General features: G+C 43.3%; 1 protein-coding gene across 1 annotated transcript in view; it reads left to right on the top strand.

The window, feature by feature from the left end:
• Positions 1 to 19,958, top strand: part of LOC137380971 (VPS10 domain-containing receptor SorCS1-like) — a 1,096,116-nt gene that overhangs the window by 897,691 nt on the left and 178,467 nt on the right. The window contains exons 6-7 of the mRNA XM_068053386.1: positions 8,571 to 8,635; positions 16,299 to 16,417. Coding sequence (XP_067909487.1) covers positions 8,571 to 8,635; positions 16,299 to 16,417 — 184 coding nt within the window. The remainder of the gene's footprint in view (positions 1 to 8,570; positions 8,636 to 16,298; positions 16,418 to 19,958) is intronic.

The following is a 19,958-nucleotide window of genomic DNA, read 5'->3' as shown; positions in this document are numbered from 1 at the left end:
CTTTTTGAAGAGGCCTCCATCAGTTCCTTTAAGGACCACTGGGTCGGCCTCTCACTGCCTGGAGAAATGGGACTGGCATTCACCCTTGTGTGCTCCAACCATTTATCATTTTAAAGCTGCAATCAGGGTTCAACAGGAGGCATAAGGACCTGATTTGCATAATTAAATAGCCTCAAGCTTGTTTTGGGCAAGACTGCCCATTTAAAGGCCTGAAAGTTGATTCAAATGGGCAAACGGGTGAACAAGGTGCCGACCAGACTTTCAGATCCCGCAAGTTTGTTTTTTCAGGCAAGGAACAAGCCGGCAGCAGTTAAATGTCTCCCCCACAATGACAATAGTGGCTTGCATTTATATAGTGCCTTTAATGTATTAAAAAGTGTCAAGATGCTTCACAGGAGTGAGTATCAGACAAAATGTGACACTGAGCCACATAAGGAGATACTGGGACAGGATCTACAATGCACACTGCTACAACTTGCCAAGGGTTCTTCAACAGCACCTCTCAAATCTGCACCCTCTGCCACCTAGAAGAACAGGGACAGTAGGCACATGGGAACACCAGCATGTGAAAGTTCTCCTCCAAGCCGCACACCATCCTGTCTTGGAAATATATCGCAGTTCCTTCACTATCGCTGGGTCAAAATCCTCAAACTCCCTCCCGAACAGCACTGTGGGTGTACCTACACCACATGGACTGCAGCGGTTCAAGAAGGTGGCTCATCACCACCTAGGGCAACAAGGGATGGGCAATAACTGCTGGCTTTCCCAGCAACGCTCTCAGCCTGTGAATGAATAAAATTAGGACAGGAAGACGAGTCCCAGCATAAACAGGTAAGTTTTAAGGATCATCTTAAAGGAGGAGAAAACAAGTCTTAAGAGAGGCGGAGAGGTTTAAGGAGGGAATTTCAGAACTTAGGGCCTAAGCAGCTGAAGGCAGGCTGGCAATGGCAGAGTGGTGAAAATCAGGAATGTGCAAGAGGCCAAAATTGAAGCGCGCAGAGATTGCAGAGTGTTGTAGGGCTGGAGGAGGTTACAGAAATAGGGAGGAGCATGTCATGGAGGAATTAGAAAACAAGGAGGATAATTTTAAAATCGAGATTATGATATATGTGTATCCCTCTCTGGGTATCCATACCTACCCATTGACATTCTGCTACACTGGGGCTTTGGCAGAGTTGATACAAGCCCTGATCTGCTCTCACTGTCCACTCACAGTGACCACTACAGATTCAATATGCAAATTGAGGGATGGGAGCGTTAAGGAAAAACCCCAACATGCATTCTCAATTCCCGAATTCTGCCGGGCAAATCAAACACTTAATCTGAAATGGCTGACAGCAGCTTCAAGAAACAAAATTATCTGATATTTTCTTTGCAACCTCATTTCTTTTTTTATTAAGAATACTGCACTAAACTTGGTTGCTGTGGAGTGCTTATTTATTTGCAATGATGGGGCATTGAAGGGAAAGTTTGGTCTTTCCTTGATTTCTTTAAGCTGTCAAACAAAGTCATTTATTACACATTTCCCACTACTGCTTAAAAGCTGCAGTCAAGTAATTCTGCGAGAACTGTCAAAGCCATAACCAGAAACACTGGAACTGCCTCCTGGGGCTTGTCTTGCATGTGTAAGATTTATGATTTGAGATATGCAGTGAAGTGCTGATGGTTTGCAAATCTGAGCCCCTGAGGGTAGGTTTTGCTTTTCGTTACCAAAGCTTTCCAATAAAAGAAACCTAACAGCAAAGTGATTATTGAATGCAGGCATATGTGAATTACCAGGATGAAAACTAACTGACATTTCAAAACATGGACCAAATCCTTAATTAAACTCTGCTTCAATATTAAGTTGCAATAATTAGGTAGTTAAAATTGTGGACATGTACAGGAGAGATCATTGGGGCTGTCTCTGACAATTGTCTATTGTAATGTTGAATAAATCTATTACGAGTAATTATTCAGATAAGATGGGCCTCCTACATGACTGTTCAACAGTTAAGCAGATCATGTTGCCCCGAAGCCTTAGCTAGGAATAATGAATATTTCAATGTTGCAATTGCTCCTTTACTGGTGGAATATTCAAGCAGTAGTCAAAACACGGGCACAGTAAAGGTGGATAGCAAAGCTAAACCCAGTGCTGTCTTGTCCAATGTTCACAAACACAGACACATTCCAGATTGCTTGATTCTGATCAGAAGTGGAAGTCTGGCTAATTTTCCAGCTCCCTAGCCTTGGAAACCTCCTGTCACCAAGGCTGAATCTGCTAAATTAAAACAGAACAGGGATTGAAGTCAGGATCCTCTTTTATCTCTGATTCTGTGCTGCTGTGGGCAGTACAATTACCAACTGAGCCATTCGGGATGAATCTGTTTCAGTTTATAGGCCTGTCAGTGCAGGTGGGAATGGTGGCATAATGAGGTTAGCGACGAGAGGCAACACTGCTTTCTGCTTGTAACTTATTCCCATATCCCCTACTTTGCTACTTTTATTTTTTTTAAATTTTATAATTATGACAACTTCACGCCGAAAGTCTGTATGTTTGTTAAGAATGCCATTTTTGAAAGGGATCACTGGAGCTCTGCAAAATTTGGGAATCCAGTGACCTGTTTGGAAGTCTTTGGAAGTCACTGTGAAACATTTCTATGCACGTTGGATTCCACCAACCCCGTGGAGCTTTATTGAAGAAAACCCCATGAAGAAAACATACCGTGTGGGAAATGTACGGCCATGCCCCATCATGGATACACAACCTATTCTGTCTCTGGAGGGCATATTTGCAGAGTTCCTTCCTATTCCCCAAAGATATATCAAGTTAAGTGGCAAGGCATTGGAGAGAATGCAGAAAAGGCTCACAAGAATGGTTCCAGGGATGAGGAACTTCAGTTACGTGGTTAGATTGGAGAATCTGGGACTATTTTCTTTGGAGAAGGTTGAGAGGAGATTTGCTAGAGGTGTTCAAAATCATGAGGGTCTGGGCAGGGTAGATAGGGAGAAACTATTCCCATTGGTGGATGGATCGAGAACAAGAGGGCACAGATTTAAGGTAATTAGCAAAAGAAGCAATAGCAATATGAGGAAAAACTTTTTCACGCAGCAAGTGGTTAGGATCTGGAATGCACTGCCTGAGAGTGTGGTGGAGGCAGGTTCAATTGAGGCATTCAAGAGGATTGGGTTGTTATCTGAAAAGGAAGAATGTGCAGGGCTATGAGGAGAAGACCAGGGAGTGGCATTAGGTGAATTGCTCTTTCGAAGAGCCAATGCAGACATGATGGGCTGAATGGCCTCCTTCTGTGCTGTAACAATTCTGTAACCTATTTCATTTTAAATCCACTATTATAAATCCTAGACCAGTTGCTTTCACAATCTTAGTGGTTCATGTAGCAAAGAGTTACCTTCCAGTGTATTATGCTAGCCTTGTAGGTTTTAAGGTTCTGTGCCACCTTTGAAATGTTGTTTTTCACTTGGACACCAGTGCTTTCAAAAGAGAAAATGGTCAAAACATGTTCTTATTAAGTTAGAAAATAAGTCTTCCAGGTGTGTCAATGCTCCCTTTAAACTGCTCTAAAAGGATTTCCTCAGTTGGTGTCAAGCCAATCAAAAGTCAAAAATCTTTTCTTTTTCTTATGTTAGTGCTCTTTATTCACTGAATGGACAGGACTGAGTTGTGTAGAGTTTGCTTGTATGTGGTCATTTCATCCTTCGTAAGTAAATCCTTCTCCACCAGGGTAGAAAGAAGACTTTGTAAAAGCTGATAGCTTTCAATGAGCCTGGACAAGTTGGAACACAGCACATATTGCAAATTCAAAATGTAAATTGGGCAATTTCCCACAGGTGATGGATGTAGATGTTCAGTGGCCCAGTAGAAGGTGCTGTTCCAAGGTTGACAGTCAGTGTCACTGGCCTACAGAGAGGAAGTGTTGAGCTGTTTATGGAACATGCTAGACTGTGACAATAAATACGCAATGGTGCGGTCATGGTGCGATCTGTGTTTGTAAAATTGTAAAAAAAAAACTGTCTCCATTTCTAGATTAAAGAGAATTGTTTAAGAACAGTGGCATAGCCAGGCACCAGAAGTCCATGCACTCATGTATGCTTTATACTTTTCCCTGGGGCAGTAAGATTAAGCTCTGGTGTCCATTCTACCCCTCAGTGCTGTTCCCCTTTCAACCTCCTGCTTTGTGAGGTTGGAGGTGTGGGGGCAGGGATTTGTGCTATCGTTTGTGAGGGGGATCCCCGAACTTTGCAAACCTAACTTTAGGATTTCCAATTGCATCAGCACTTGAAGCACATGAAGCAGAGGGATGTTGGAGTGCGGGCATGCCGTGCAGTGGTGGGGTGAGAAGGTGGGGGTGTGCGGGGGAGTGCCAGATAGTTGAAATGTACCACCAGGAACTGAGAAGGTAGGAGGGAAGAGGGATGAAAGGTTCCACTATGAACTAGAGGAAGAAGAGAGGGAAGGAAAGTGCCAGTGTGAACTGAGAAGGAAGAATGCAAGCATGTACTGGGAGCAGTAATATATGTCAACTAAAGGAAGGGGGAGAAGGATGCCATCTTGAATTGAGGGGGAATGAGGAAAAGAGCCAACATCAGTGGAAGATGAGTACTTGCATAAACTGGGAGGACAAAGTGGCAATGTGAACAGATAGGAGGATGTGAAGAGTACCAATGTGCATCAATGTGAAGAGGAAGAACAGTGTCTTCATGAACCTGGAGGAGTGTGGAAAATAATGCCTTTATGTCACTGTAACAACTGTAAAAATAAACTTGGAACAACTTATCAAGTTAATGACTCAGTCTACTAATGCATATTAATAATAGCATTTGAGTTCTCTGCAAGAAATAAAGGAAAATTCCTACCATTTTCATTATAACTTATAATCATTTCAGTATAACTGCAAGTCAGAGTCTACATGCCGGGCTGTGCAATACAGTTCAGAATATTCTCAATAAAAAGAAGTTGGTAGGTGGGAAAATCTGATGAGACAAAGAAAGGCTTGCAATTGTATAGCACCTTACCACATCCCTCAGAAACCTCTCAAAGTGCTAACCTTTTGAATATCCCCTCGTCACTTTTTCCCACCATTGGTAGTTCTGTCTTGACCCTACTCTCGGGAAATCCCTCCCTAAACCCCTCCACTCTCCTCTTCTCTTTCCACCTTTAAAAACTATATCAAAACTCCTCCCTTCGACCTTGCTGTGACTTACTCTTCCTAATGTCTCCCTCCTTGATTTTCAGTGTCTGTTCTATTTATTTTGTGAAACGCATTGGGATATTTTTTGCAATTAATCTCCACTGTTCAACCATCGCCCTGGCTTGCTGTTATCTTCCTCACCTCAATTCCTATAGCATAATGTGACATGGTGCCAATTTAGAAATGGTTAGAGAGGCTCCAGCTTAGAGCTATTGTAGTATAGCACAAGGAATCACTGTCTGTTACGCCAGTCCGAAGGATTGGCCCACATACAAAGTGAGCGAGACCGGACTAAAGGCCTGGTCTATTCTTGATCCTTATCTGGTTGAACTTTATTCTCAACACAGTCATCATTGACACTGAAAACAATCCCAAGATCTACAAAAATGAAAATCGATCTCCTATATAAAAACACTAGGATTCGACTTTGCGTGACACTGGATTTATCTGTTTGTTAGTCAGCAATTTGGTAGCAAGGAAAAATGTTGCAAGCTCCCAAACACTTGGCGTTTTACACAGGATATGATTGTCATGTATGAATTGATTAAAAATAAAGCTAGAAGAATCATTAAATAAATTGGACTGGGGCTGACTTAACATGCATGGTCTGATACTTGCTGTCCCTCTGATCTTCATGTATTCTCTCTGTGTGAAAGAAAGGCTCATGCCATCTTGAAACAATCCAAAGGAGAAGTACAGTATGGTACTGCTCATAGGGGGAAAACATCTGTGATCCCTGCACTACTGGCAAAATAAAATGTTCAGATCAAAAAGCTTAATACAAGCCTGCGCAATAACACAAACTCAAAACTCAACTCTCAGACTATAGTAGGTAAAGGAGTGATATATCTTGGTGTAATGTCCTTGCATTCTACCTCAAATTATGTTATCATTGAGTATACAATGGCAGACACAACTCAACAGCTCGATGACCTCCGCACTTGGCCTGAAATGGAGGAAATCTCATGTTAGCTCTTGCAGTTGTGGAGAAATAGCTGCAATTTTAACATTCTTTGTAACTGTGACCATGATAAACTATCCCTTCTCATCCTTCGCGATCTGCCTGTAGCTTTCGACACAGTTGACCACACCAACCTCCTTCAATGCCTCTCCTCTGTCATCCAGGTGGGTGGAACTGCTTTAGATTAGATGAGAGATACAGCACTGAAACAGGCCCTTCGGCCCACCGAGTCTGTGCCGACCATCAACCACCCATTTATACTAATCCTACACTAATCCCATATTCCTACCAAACCTCCCCACCTGTCCCTATATTTCCCTACCACCTACCTATACTAGTGACAATTTATAATGGCCAATTTACCTATCAACCTGCAAGTCTTTTGGCTTGTGGGAGGAAACCGGAGCACCCGGAGAAAACCCAGGCAGACACGAGGAGAACTTGCAAACTCCACACAGGCAGTACCCAGAATCGAACCCGGGTCCCTGGAGCTGTGAGGCTGCAGTGCTAACCACTGCGCCACTGTGCCGCCCTTTAGTTTAGTTCCATTCTTTCCTTTCTAATTGTAGCCAGAAAATAACTTGCAATGGCTTCTCTTTCCACTCTCACTCTGTTACCTTTGGAGTTCCCTAAGCATCTATTCTTGGCCCCCTTCTATTTCTCAGCTACATGCTACCCCTTGGCTAAACCACCATCTGAAAATACAACATCAGGTTTTGCATGTATCCCCATGACACTTAACTCTATCTGTTTTGCTTCGACCCCTCAACTGTCTCTGATTTGTCACATTACTTGTCCAACATCCAATATTAGATGAGTAGATATTATCTCCAACTAAATATTGGGAAGACTGAAGCCATTGTCTTTGGTCCCCACCACAAACTACAACTCCTTTCCACTGTTTCCATCCCTGGTAACTGAATTAAAATGAGTTAAACCATTCATAACCTCAGTGTTGTGTTTGACCCCGAGATGAGTTTCCAGCCACATTACTGCATCATCGCTAAGACTGCTTACCTTCACCTCCGTAACATCGCTCGACTCCGACGTTTCCTCCACTCATCTGTTGCTGAAACCCTCATTCATGCCTTTGCTACCTCTAGACTTGACTATTCCAACACTGTCCTGACTGGTCTCCCATCTTCCACCCTCCATAAACTTGTGCTTATCCAAAATTCTGCTGCCTGCATCGTAACTCGTTCCAAATCTCATTCACCCAAAACCCCTTTGCTTGTTGATCTTCACTAGCTTCCCATCTGCTAATGCTTCAATTTTAAAATCATCACCTCTCTTTTCAAATCCCTCCATAGCCTTACCCTCCCTATCTGTGTAGCCTCCTTCAGCCCTACAACCCTCTGAGATCTCTGCACTCCTCCAATTCTGGCCTCACTGATTTTAATCTCTCTACCATGGTGGCTGTGCCTTCAGCTGTCTCGACCCGAATCTCTGGAATGCCCTTCCCAAACCTCTCCGCCTCTCTAACTCTTTCTCCTCCTTCAAGATGCTTCCAAAAACCAAACTGTTTGACCAAGCTTTTGCTCATCTTTCCTGAATTCTCCTTCAATGGCTCGGTGTCATAAAATGTCAAAACTGCTGTTTATTGACATCACTCTTGTTAAGCGACTTAGGGCATTTTCCTACATTATGTGAGCTTTACAAAAGTAAGTTGTTGTTATTTCCTGCTGAATATAGTTTTTTTTAACCTTGGGGGTGTATTCTTGCGTGCCTTATTCCTTAGAGAATCTAGGGTTTCCTAATTATTTATGTTTCAGAAAGAGCCAGCATATAAAGAGAATAAGGATTGTTCTTTCTTTCAAAATACATGCGCTATTGTCTTTCTCAGTAAAGAGTGTCAGTGGGGAATTCGACAGACACGGTGCACAATCCTAAGGGAAACTTGCTAGCTGACCATTCCAACTCTTGATGATATCACATGAATTGTATTGTTGCTTCCAGTTATGTGACAAGTCCTTGAAGTGACCCTTGTCATTGCATCTTGAATCAACTTACAAGAATTCATATGAAGCTCCGCATTTGTACCTGTTTCCATTCATAATTGCTTGATCCTAATGTGACTCACAATGGCTGTAATTACAGCTTAAACAGAGATTAATGTCTTTCAGTGAGCAACAACTACGTAACCGCACTTCCCTTCAGCATATTACCTCGCGTCACTTCTAAATCGAAGAAAACTGAATAAAGATAAAAGTCCCAGTCAGATAGTCGTTGCCCTAAGAAATAGTGATAAATTATTCCCTTCACCAGAACCAGAAGCATTGATTTTCCTGTGTGCGAGCAATGGCTAATGATAGTCTGCATTGAGAGATATGGGGAGATGAGCACAAATGGGGCTGTCAGATAACTAGACAAAGATGTCCTAACTTTATTTATTTCACTTGTTTTCATTCCCTCTCCCATAGGTCTGTAATGGGTTTGGACAAGGATCCAGACCTTGTGCACATTGAAGCAAGGAACACTGATGGACGTGAGTGCTTTCATTAAACATTGAATGTGGTTGGTTACTGTGCATGCCAAGAGAAGTGACGAGGCAGCTAAAGGTGATGTTCAGTGTTCGCCATTGTGCAATTAATCTCTCTGGGTTTTCAGTACAACTGCGCCACCAATGGATTCTTTGTAACTAGCCTTTGAGCTTTACAAAGGGAGAGCCTGAAATTGCTTGGTGCAATGGTTGCCTTGTATAACACCATCTTTCAGTATTTGGTCTTCTGTGTTTGATCTTCTTTTGCTTTGCCTAATTAGTCAGCATCTTGGCCAGTTTTGTTCTTGCAGCAACAGTCTAGATGGCAGCTATTTCTGGACGTGAGATTCTGGTTATTTATACAGCACATGTTCAGTTAGACTTTTCATGCTACAGATGCAATTAGTTTTCATCTTTCTGTAATGTCACTCAGTTATTACTGCAACAGGTTTCAAAAAGTTGTTTTTTAAGCTGATTTTCTGCCCGGCATTATTTAGATCTGTCCCTTGTATTTTGTAAGTTCCCTTTTTTAAACTGTCATCTATTGACAACTGGACAATTCCACAGTCTCAGATCACTGTTCAGAGAGGGCGTTATTTTGGGACTACACCCTTCCAACAAAGCTATATGACAAAGGGGTTGGACCCAAAAATGTTAACTTATCCTGTATCTTTACTGAGGCATTGGAGAATCAGATTTATTTCATCTTTGTTCCAGAAGTATCAGTGTCTGGGTTCTTTACTGTCCTAAAGCACAATTTCTATGGTTTAATTTCCTTGGCAGGGAATGTCAATTAACACCCTTCATCTGTTTAGCTAACTCAGTTGTGCATAATCAGTGCTAAGATTCAGTAACTCCTTTTACTTTGCGCTGACCCAGGTACACCTAATCATTCTGGTCAAATAAAGCCAGCAATTAGTGAACTGTGGGTCACCCTCAAGGCAGTTTTACATCACACTTGTTTAATTGGGTAGGAGACTGACTCTAGTTCCTCATCTTTACATTGCTTAAACTAGTCGCCTTACCCCTGTGACTGAATCACATCCCAGTTTTCCTGTGGTCTCCCAATATCCGAACTAACCACACCTAAAGCACCTTTACTCTCAGGAGATCGGGGCACTGAGGTTTGTTGTACAGTTGTGATATCTACAGTTAAATAACTTAGAGAAAAAATGTAAATGCTTCAATTTGAATGACTTCAGAAACATGTATTGTACTGACATAAAATACTGAGAAAGCTAACTGCATTCTATCTGAAAAGGACACAGCACCTCAGTAATGAATTATTGAATGATTCATTGTTTTCATACAATATTGATACAATGCATCGATGTCTCATTAGCCCATTGATTTTTGCATGATTAATGCACGTGGATTAGCCAGGTCTGAACAAATAGGGTCGATTTTACTGGTGTGGAGCGTGTACTCATAACATTGGTCCTGATATATTTTAGTTGTATAGATTATGAACCGAAAACAAGGTTAGAAGATATCTACGTGTTTTAGTGGTTGAACCCCTGGCCATATTCCCAGAGGATGGCTATTGTGGAATTGATGCAGATTGCATGGTCTGGCGGAGAAAAGCACAGTGACTGTAGTAGAGGTAGTTTAGGTTTCACTAAATACACTTTTGATCCGGATTCAATGGCATAAACATCATGCACTTGATATCTGGAACAAGAAAAGGCCATTCAGCCAGTAAGCCAGCTCCATCCAGAGTCTACATTTGATTGCTACGTCATGGAATCCCCAACCCTACCTGCCAATCCCCTAAATTTAAGGAACACTAAGTTCCTTCCCTGCCTTACCTGACAAAAAGTCAAGTAATATTCTAAATATCTCGCTAAACTTTAATCCTCCTTCTCAGCAGATGTCCATCCTCTTACAGGTGTCAATTGACTCCAAAACAAGTCCCTTCTCTGGGTCTCTGTTCCACCTGCCCAGTAGCCCATCAGGGAAGTTTCTTCTAATCTCAAATGTTACTTGAGGTTTGGGAATTTTGCATTTGTGGCCTGTAGTCCTGTGCATATTGTCCAAGTTAAATAGCTTGCTTACTTTAATGTTATCCCTTTCTTTCATTATTTTAAAGATCTCCCCTTTCTCCAGTGAGTTGAGTCACAAAAGACTTTCTTTACAACTTAAGTCGCCTAATGCCTAGAATCCTCCGCCTTATTTGTCTCTGAATCCTTTATAGAGCTTCATCAGTAATCTGTACAATGTCATTATAGCTTGTTCTGATTAGTAATGCAATGCCCTGTAGATTCATCTCAATATTCTATTTGCTTTAATTACTGCCTCACACCAACAGATGATTTCAATATATGATCAATGATCACAGCCAAATCCTCTGCAATCAGATTTATAAGGATTCCATTGGATTGGCTTGAATGCCACATTAAAAGAATGTACAGCACAGAAATAGCTCATTCGGTCCGACTGGTCCATGCCACTCTTTATGCTCCAAAGGAGTCTCCTCCCACCCCTCTTCATCTAACCCAATTAGCATAACCTATTCCTTTCTCCCTCACATGTTTATCTGGCTTTCCCTTAAATGCATCTATGCTATTTGCCTCAACTACTCCACATGGTAGCAAGTCCACATTCTAACCACACTCTGGTAAAGAACTTTATTTTAACTTCCCTATTAGATTTATTAGTGAAAATCTTATTTTTATAGTCTCCCAGTTTCCAAAAGTAGAACATTTACCCTATAAAACCCTTCTGAAAGACTTCTATCAGGTCACTCCTTAGTCTCTTTTCGATAGAATAGATCTCCAGCCTGTTCAATTTCACCTGATAGGTGTAACCTCTCAGTCTGGTAATATTCTTAGAAATCTTTTGTGCTCCTTCTCCAGTACCTCTCTGTTCTTTTTATAATATGGCGGCCAGAGTTACCAGGAGATACACAAGTGCAGTCAAACTGTAGTTTTAAAACTTCGGGCCTCTCCTGCTCCATCGCTGTATCCTTGATAGAAACCCTGCTCCCCCGGCACAAAAACAGTAAAAAAAAAGAAATAGCTGAAATGGTATCTTCTAAATTGACGTCACCTGTTCAGATAGCCAGAGAAGTCCCCACTTAGGTTGGAGTTAAAGGTCTGAGAATGCTCAGTGAATGCGTCCTCTATTGTGATAATCGTCTTTGACTAGGCAAACAACTGCTAGCCATTTCTCAGTGGGATGAAAGTCCTGTCAAGGGTCTTGACTGCAATTGGTGCCTAAATAAAGTGGGGGGAAAGGCCCACACACAGGAGTAAATTTTCATCTTCACTGCATGGCCAGTAATCACTATCCCAGAAGAGAACCCATCTGATTATCAGACTGGGTTCAATAACAGATGAGTAATCTGCTCGTCTCGATTACCATCCCATGCAGTGGAGATGAAAAGTTAGCCCATTCCACTCGGATAGACTCTCAGCTCATGCGCAACAGCTGCAGTTGAGAATAATGTCACCAGATATCACTGAACAGGTGCAGGACATTCTGCAGGGAGACGGGGAGCAGCCATAGTCCATCTAGGATACCAAGGATGAGGGACTTCAGTTATGTGAAGAGATTGGAGAAGCTGGGATTGTTCTCCTTAGAGCAGAGAAGGCTAAGGGAAGACCTAATAGAGGTATTCAAAATTATGAATTACAATAAATACAAAGAGCTCATGGACTTTCTTTGTTACCAAGACTGAAACCATCCATTCAGCTGTCTCTGCTGCTTCCCTTCCATGCCCTAGCCCACCAGGCCTAACCTCCTCTAAGGATTCCCCGCACCCTAACCCTGAATTTGCATCTTTCTCTCGTTACTCTACTTCCCCTCATCGCCTCTCCAAGAACATTTTGTCCATGAGAACCACCTCCTCCTTTCTAAACACTACTCCTATTGAACTGCTAGCCATCCAACTTCCCTTCTTGGCTCCTATGTTGGCTGATATTATCCATTCCCTCTCCTCAGGTACTGTCCCCCTCTCCTTCATATCTGCCGTCATCACCCCTCTCCTCACAAACCAATCCTTGACCACTCCATCCTTGCGAACTATCACCAATCTCAAACTTCCCAAATCTGCACCCATCTTTCTCGGAATTTGATGTTTGAAACCCTCCAATAAGGTTTCTGCTGCTGTTATAGTACTAAAATGGCTCTTAACAAAGTCACAGATGGCATCCTAGTTGACTGTGACAAAGGTAAACTATCTCTCCTCATCCTTCTTGACTTGTCTGCAGCCTTTCACACAGTTGACCATGAAATTGTGCTCCAATGCCTCTCCACAGTTGTCCAGCTGGGTGGGACTGCACTCGCCTGGTACCATTCTTATCCAGAATTACCTGGAATGGCTTCTCTACCCAATTCCTACACCTTTATCCCTGATGTCCCCCAAGGATTTATTCTTGGACACTTCCTATTTCTCATCTACTTGCTGTGCCCTGTGCCCTGAACATAAAAACTGACTGTAAAAGTTTCTATATGTATGTGAAGAGAAAAAGATTGGTAAAGGCAAATGTAGGTCCCTCACAGTCAGAAACAGGGGAATTTATTATGGGGAACAAAGAAATGGCTGACCAACTAAATGCATACTTTGGTTCCGTCTTCACAAAGGAGGACACAAAAATCATACCAGAAATGTTGGGGAACACATGGCTTAGTGAGAGAGAGGAACTGAAAGAAATCAGTATTAGTAGAGAAATGGTGTTGGAATTGAAGGCCGATAAATCCCCAGAGCCTGATAATCTACATCCCAGAGTACTTAAGGAAGTGGCCCTAGAAATAGTGGATGCATTGGTGGTCATCATCTAAGATTCTATAGACATTGGAACAGTACCTACAGATTGGAGGGTAGCTAATGTAACCCCACTATTTAAAAAGGGAGGTGGAGAGAAAGCAGGGAATTATAGACCAGTCAGCCTGACGTCAGTAGTGGGGAAAATTCTAGAGTCCATTATCAAAGATTTTATAGCAGAGCATTTGGAGAACGTGGTAGAATCGGACAAAGTCAACATGGATTTATGAAAGGGAAATTATGCTTGACAAATCTATTAGAATTCTTTGAGGATGTAACTAGTAGAGTTGATGAGGGGGAGCCAGTGGATGTGGTTTATTTGGACTTTCAGAAGGCTTTCGACAAAGTCCCACATAAGAGATTAGCCTGTAAAATTAAAGTGCATGGGATTGGGGGTAGTGTATTGCGATGGATAGAAAATTGGTTGGCAGACAGGAAACAAAGAGTAGGAATAAATGGGTCTTTTTCCAAATGGCAGGCAGTGACCAGTGGGGTACCGTAGGGATCAGTGCTTGGACCCCAGCTATTCACAATATATATTAATGATTTAGATGAGAGAACTAAATGTAATATCTCCAAATTTGCAGATGACACAAAACTGGGTGGGAGGGTGAGTTGTGAGGAGGATGCAGAGAGGCCTCAGGGTGATTTGGACAAGTTGAGTGAGTGGGCAAATGCATGGCAGATTCAGTATAATGTGGATAAATGTGAGGTTATCCACTTTGGTAGCAAAAACAGGAAGGCAGATTATTATCTGAGCGGCTATAAACTGAGAGAGGGAAATATGCAGTGAGACCTGGGTGTTCTCGTACACCAGTCGCTGAAGGGAAGCATGCAGGTGCAACAGGTGGTAAAAAAGGCAAATGGTATGTTGGCCTTCATAGCGAGGGGATTCGAGTAGAGGAGCAGGGATGTCTTGCTGCAATTATACAGGGCCTTGGTGAGGCCACACCTGGAATATTGTGTGCAGTTTTGGTCTCCTTATCCGAGGAAGGATGTTCTTGCTATAGAGGGAGTGCAGCGAATGTTTACCAGACTGATTCCTGGGATGGCAGGACTGATGTTTGAGGAGAGATTGAGTCGGTTAGGATTATATTCGCTGGGGTTCAGAATAGTGAGAGGGGATCTCATAGAAACCTATAAAACTCTAACAGGACTTGACAGGGCAGATGCGGGAAGGATGTTCCCAATGGTGGAGACTCCAGAACCAGGGGTCACAGTCTAAGGATATGGGGTAAACTTTTCAGGACTGAGATGAGGACAAATGTCTTCACCCAGAGAGTGGTGAGCCTGTGGAATTCACTACCAGAGAAATCAGTTGAGGCCAAAACATTGTATGTTTTCAAGAAGGAGTTAGATATAGCTGTTGGGGCGAAAGGGACCAAAGGATATGGGGGGAAAGCAGGAACAGGTTACTGAGTTGGATGATCAGCCATGATCATAATGAATGGCGGAGCAGGCTCGAAGGTCTGAATGGCCTACTCCTGCTCCTACTCCTATTTTCTATGTTTCTAACAACATCCAAAAACAGTGTTGGTTTCCACACGCTCTCCGCTCTGCAAACTTAAAGCCATTCAAGACTCTGTAGTCTGTTTCCTAACCCCCTTCTATTCCCGATCACCCATCTCTCTTTGTCCATTCATCTACATTGGTTAAAACTTAATTTTAAAATCCCAAGCCTTATTTTCAAATTCCTCCATGGCCTTGCTGCTCCCTATCTCTGTAATTTCCTTCAGTCCTACAACGTTCTCAGACTTCTGTGCTCCACCAAATCTGGCCTCTTGAGAATTCCCAATTTTAATAGCTCCCCTATTGGTGACTGTGCCTTCAGTTGCCTAGGCCCTAAGCTCTGGAATTCCCTCCCTAAACTTCACCACCTCTCAATCTCTCTCTCCTCCTTTAAGATGCTCCTTTGACCAAGCTTTTCATTATCCAGTCTAATATCTCCTTATGCGGCTTGGTGTCAAACTTTATTCTATAATGCTCCTGTAAAGCAGTTTAGGACATTTTGTTACGTGAAAGGCATTATATAAATGCAAATTATTGTTGTTGATAGAGTAGGAAGAAACTGTTTCGTCTGGCATTGAAACAGAAAATGCTGGAAATACTCGGCAAGTCTGGCTGCATCGTGGAGAGAAAAACACAGTCAACGTTTGAGGTCAATGACCTTTCATCAGAGCTGGAATAAGTTAAAGATGTAACAGGTTTAAAGCAAGTACAGAGACAGGGAAAGGGGAAGGAGAGGAAAACAACAAAAGGGAAGATCTTTGATAGGGTGGAAGGCAAGAGATTAAGTGACAAAAGAGATGATTTTTTTTTGATGGTGCAAACAAAAACGGGATGGTAAGGGGACAAGTAAATAAACAAAAGTTGTGTCTTGAAGAGGTGAGCATAGTGCATTATAAGTTGAAGTTCATGCCAAATCAGTGATTTTATATTGATTGCCTTTGTGAAGACTGCAACAATGCACCCTGTGTGGGAGCAGGGTATCACTGAGAGCAACTTTCAGATATCCTCCTTTAACTGAGCATGCGTCGAGGCCAGAAGATGCTGTCAGTTTTCCAAAGTAATGGCGAATGCAGACAGTTTCGCTGTCACTACAACTGCAAATTCTAGACCGATAAGTTCCAATTGTCTGATTAAATATAGGACAAATGAGGATTATTGTCACTGTTTTTGTTCTTTTTGAGATTCGTCAGTGATACTTTGCTATGATTCCATTGATTTGAGTGCCCCATTTTTGTGTTTTTCTTCAGCTTTTTAAAATTCTGTGGCACTCGAATGGTAATTATGGCAGCAGAATGATACCAGGCTGCTTGGTGAAAATAGTTCAGTGGGAAAATGGTATCAGACTGTTTCTGAGGTATACCTGTCCTTTCATATATATTCTTTTTTTTTTTACAGATGCCCAATATATCACCTGTAGAATTCAGAATTGTTCAGAAGCAGCAAGCAGTAAGCCCTTTCCTGGTTATATAGATCACAATTCCTTGGTGGTCCAAGATGACTATGTGTTTGCTCAGGTAAAATGGTTGATTTCCACTTCATTGTTCCCACAGTTACAGACCTGATAGCAGCATCAACTCTAAAGTCACAAAAAGCATTCGCATGACAATCCAGACTCATTCTCAAAAGTTGACGTCTGTTTCTGTTAAGAATGTGAGGGAAGATTGGAGGTTCTCTACAAAGAATAATTTGGCACTTTTGTAATTCCATTGAAAATATCAAGATCTAGACAAAAATTCTGGTTTTTTGAAATGCCTCAGTGAAGTGGGATCTCTTCCTTGATTTGGACCGAGCACCAAAATCCCACTTCCACTTGATCTAATTGGCTGTGGGTCACATTGGCTTCATCGATGGAAGGTTGATCATGTGATTGTTCTAACGTGCATGCAGTCAGTGAGGAGCCCATAACTTGGGCCTGGAATCAATCCGGTTGAGGATTGCAGCATCTTGGTGTGTCAAAAATTAGAAAAGGCTCAACAAGCAATCTTATTTCAAGAATACCAAAGTATAAGGAATGTTTAAAAGCAAAATACTGCGGATGCTGGAAATCTGAAATAAAAACAAGAAATGCTGGAACCACTCAGCAGGTCTGGCAGCATCTGTGGAAAGAGAAGCAGAGTTAACGTTTCGGGTCAGTGACCCTTCATCGGAACTGACAAATATTAGAAAAGTCACAGGTTATAAGCAAGTGAGGTGGGGATGGGGCAAGAGATAACAAAGGAGGTCTAGATTGGACCAGGCCACATAGCTGACCAAAAGGTCAGGGAGCAAAGGCAAACAATATGTTAAGATGTGTTGAAAGACAAAGCATTAGTACAGATTAGCTGTTAATACACTGAATATTGAACAGCAGCAAGTGCAAACCTGAAAAAAAACAGTGGGTAAGCAAACTGAACAAACTAAGATGAAATGAACTAAATGCAAAAAAAAAAAAGATTGTAAAAAAGAATGTAAAAAAAAAGGAAGAAAAAAATAACTAAAAATGAAAGTAAAATGGGGGGCTGTCATGCTCTGAAATTATTGAACTCAATGTTCAGTCCGGCAGGCTGTAGTGTGCCTAATCGGTAGATGAGATGCTGTTCCTCGAGCTTGCGTTGATGTTCACTGGAACACTGCAGCAATCCCAGGACAGAGATGTGAGCATGAGAGCAGGGGGGAGTGTTCAAATGGCAAACAACCGGAAGCTCAGGGTCCTGCTTGCGGACTGAGCGGAGATGTTCCGCAAAGCGGTCACCCAGTCTGCGCTTGGTCTCCCCAATGTAGAGGAGACCACACTGTGAGCAGCGAATACAGTATACTACATTGAAAGAAGTACAAGTAAATCGCTGCTTCACCTGAAAGGAGTGTTTGGGGCCTGGGATAGTGAGGAGAGAGGAGGTAAATGGGCAGGTATTGCACCTCCTGCGATTGCAGCGGAAGGTGCCATGGGACGGGGACGAGTTGGTGGGGGTAATGGAGGAGTGGACCAGGGTGTCGCGGAGGGAACGATCCCTTCGGAATGCTGACAGGGGAAGGGAGGGGAAGATGCGACTGGTCGTGGCATCACGCTGGAGGTGGCGGAAATGGCGGAGGATGGTCCTTTGGATATGGAGGCTGGTGGGGTGAAAAGTGAGGACAAGGGGAACCCTGTCACGGTTCTGGGAGGGAGGGGAAGGGGTGAGGGTAGAGGTGCGGGGAATGGGCCAGACACAGTTGAGGGCCCCGACAGGTTAGAGTGAGTGAGGGGGGCAGAGAAATTGAGACGACCAATGTCTCGCCGACAGTTTTCAATGAAGAGATCAAGAGCGGGTAAGGGGCCAGGGAGGGGTCCAGGTAGAGGGAGAATGCTGGAGGCGGGTGAATGGGTCTGCTGGTCGGGGGGAGGACTCCTGGTCAAAGACGTGAGCCCGGAGGCGGAGGCGACGGAAGAAGAGCTCAACGTCATGCCGAGCGCGAAATCCATTGAGGTGGGGGCATAAGGGGATAAAACTGAGACCTTTGCTGATAACAGAACGCTCAGCATCAGAGAGGGGGAGGTCAGAGGGTATAGTGAATACACGGCAAGGGGTCAGATCAGAAGGGGTGGGGTCAGAGGGACATGACTCTTTTTCCGGTACATCGATGACTGTATCGGTGCCGTTTCCTGCTCCCGCACCAAACTGGAAAACTTTATCAACTTTGCTTCCAATTTCCACCCTTCTCTCATCTTTACATGGTCCATCCCTGACACTTCCCTTCCTCGACTTCTCTGTCTCCATCTCTGGGGATAGGTTGTCTACTAATATCCATTATAAGCCCACCGACTCCCACAGCTACCTCGACTACACTTCTTCACACCCTACCTCCTGTAAGGACTCCATTCCATTCTCCCAGTTTCTCCATCTCCGACACATCTGCTCTGATGATGCTACCTTCCATGACGGTGCTTCTGATATGACCTCCTTTTTCCTCAACCGAGGATTTCCCCCCACTGTGGTTGACAGGGCCCTCAACCGTGTCCGGCCCATTCCCCGTACCTCCACCCTCACCCCTTCCCCTCCCTCCCAGGACCGTGACAGGGTTCCCCTTGTCCTCACTTTTCACCCCACCAGCCTCCATATCCAAAGGATCATCCTCCGCCATTTCCGCCACCTCCAGCGTGATGCCACGACCAGTCGCATCTTCCCCTCCCTTCCCCTGTCAACATGCCGAAGGGATCGTTCCCTCCGCGACACCCTGGTCCACTCCCCCATTACCCCCACCAACTCGTCCCCGTCCCATGGCACCTTCCCCTGCAATCGCAGGAGGTGTAATACCTGCCCATTTACCTCCTCTCTCCTCACTATCCCAGGCCCCAAACACTCCTTTCAGGTGAAGCAGCGATTTACTTGTACTTCTTTCAATGTAGTATACTGTATTCGCTGCTCACAGTGTGGTCTCCTCTACACTGGGGAGACCAAGCGCAGACTGGGTGACCGCTTTGCGGAACATCTCCGCTCAGTCCGCAAGCAGGACCCTGAGCTTCCGGTTGCTTGCCATTTCAACACTCCTCCCTGCTCTCATGCTCACATCTCTGTCCTGGGATTGCTGCAGTGTTCCAGTGAACATCAACGCAAGCTCGAGGAACAGCATCTCATCTACCGATTAGGCACACTACAGCCTGCTGGACTGCACATTGAGTTCAATTATTTCAGAGCATGACAGCCCCCCATTTTACTTTCATTTTTAGTTATTTTTTTCTTCCTTTTTTTTTACATTCTTTTTTACATTTTTTACAATCTTTTTTTTTATGCATTTAGTTCATTTCATCTTAGTTTGTTCAGTTTGCTTACCCACTGTTTTTTTTCAGGTTTGCACTTGCTGCTGTTCAATATTCAGTGTATTAACAGCTAATCTGTACTAATGCTTTGTCTTTCAACACATCATTAACATATTGTTTGCCTTTGCTCCGTGACCTTTTGGTCAGCTATGTGGCCTAGTCCAATCTAGACCTCCTTTGTTATCTCTTGCCCCATCCCCACCTCACTTGCTTATAACCTGTGACTTTTCTAATATTTGTCAGTTCCGATGAAGGGTCACTGACCTGAAACGTTAACTCTG

The sequence above is a fragment of the Heterodontus francisci genome, chromosome 20 (genome assembly GCF_036365525.1).
Source record: "Heterodontus francisci isolate sHetFra1 chromosome 20, sHetFra1.hap1, whole genome shotgun sequence".
NCBI lineage: Eukaryota > Metazoa > Chordata > Chondrichthyes > Heterodontiformes > Heterodontidae > Heterodontus > Heterodontus francisci.
The sequence above is the reverse complement of the archived record's forward strand: the minus strand, read 5'-3'. Positions and strand labels throughout refer to the sequence as shown.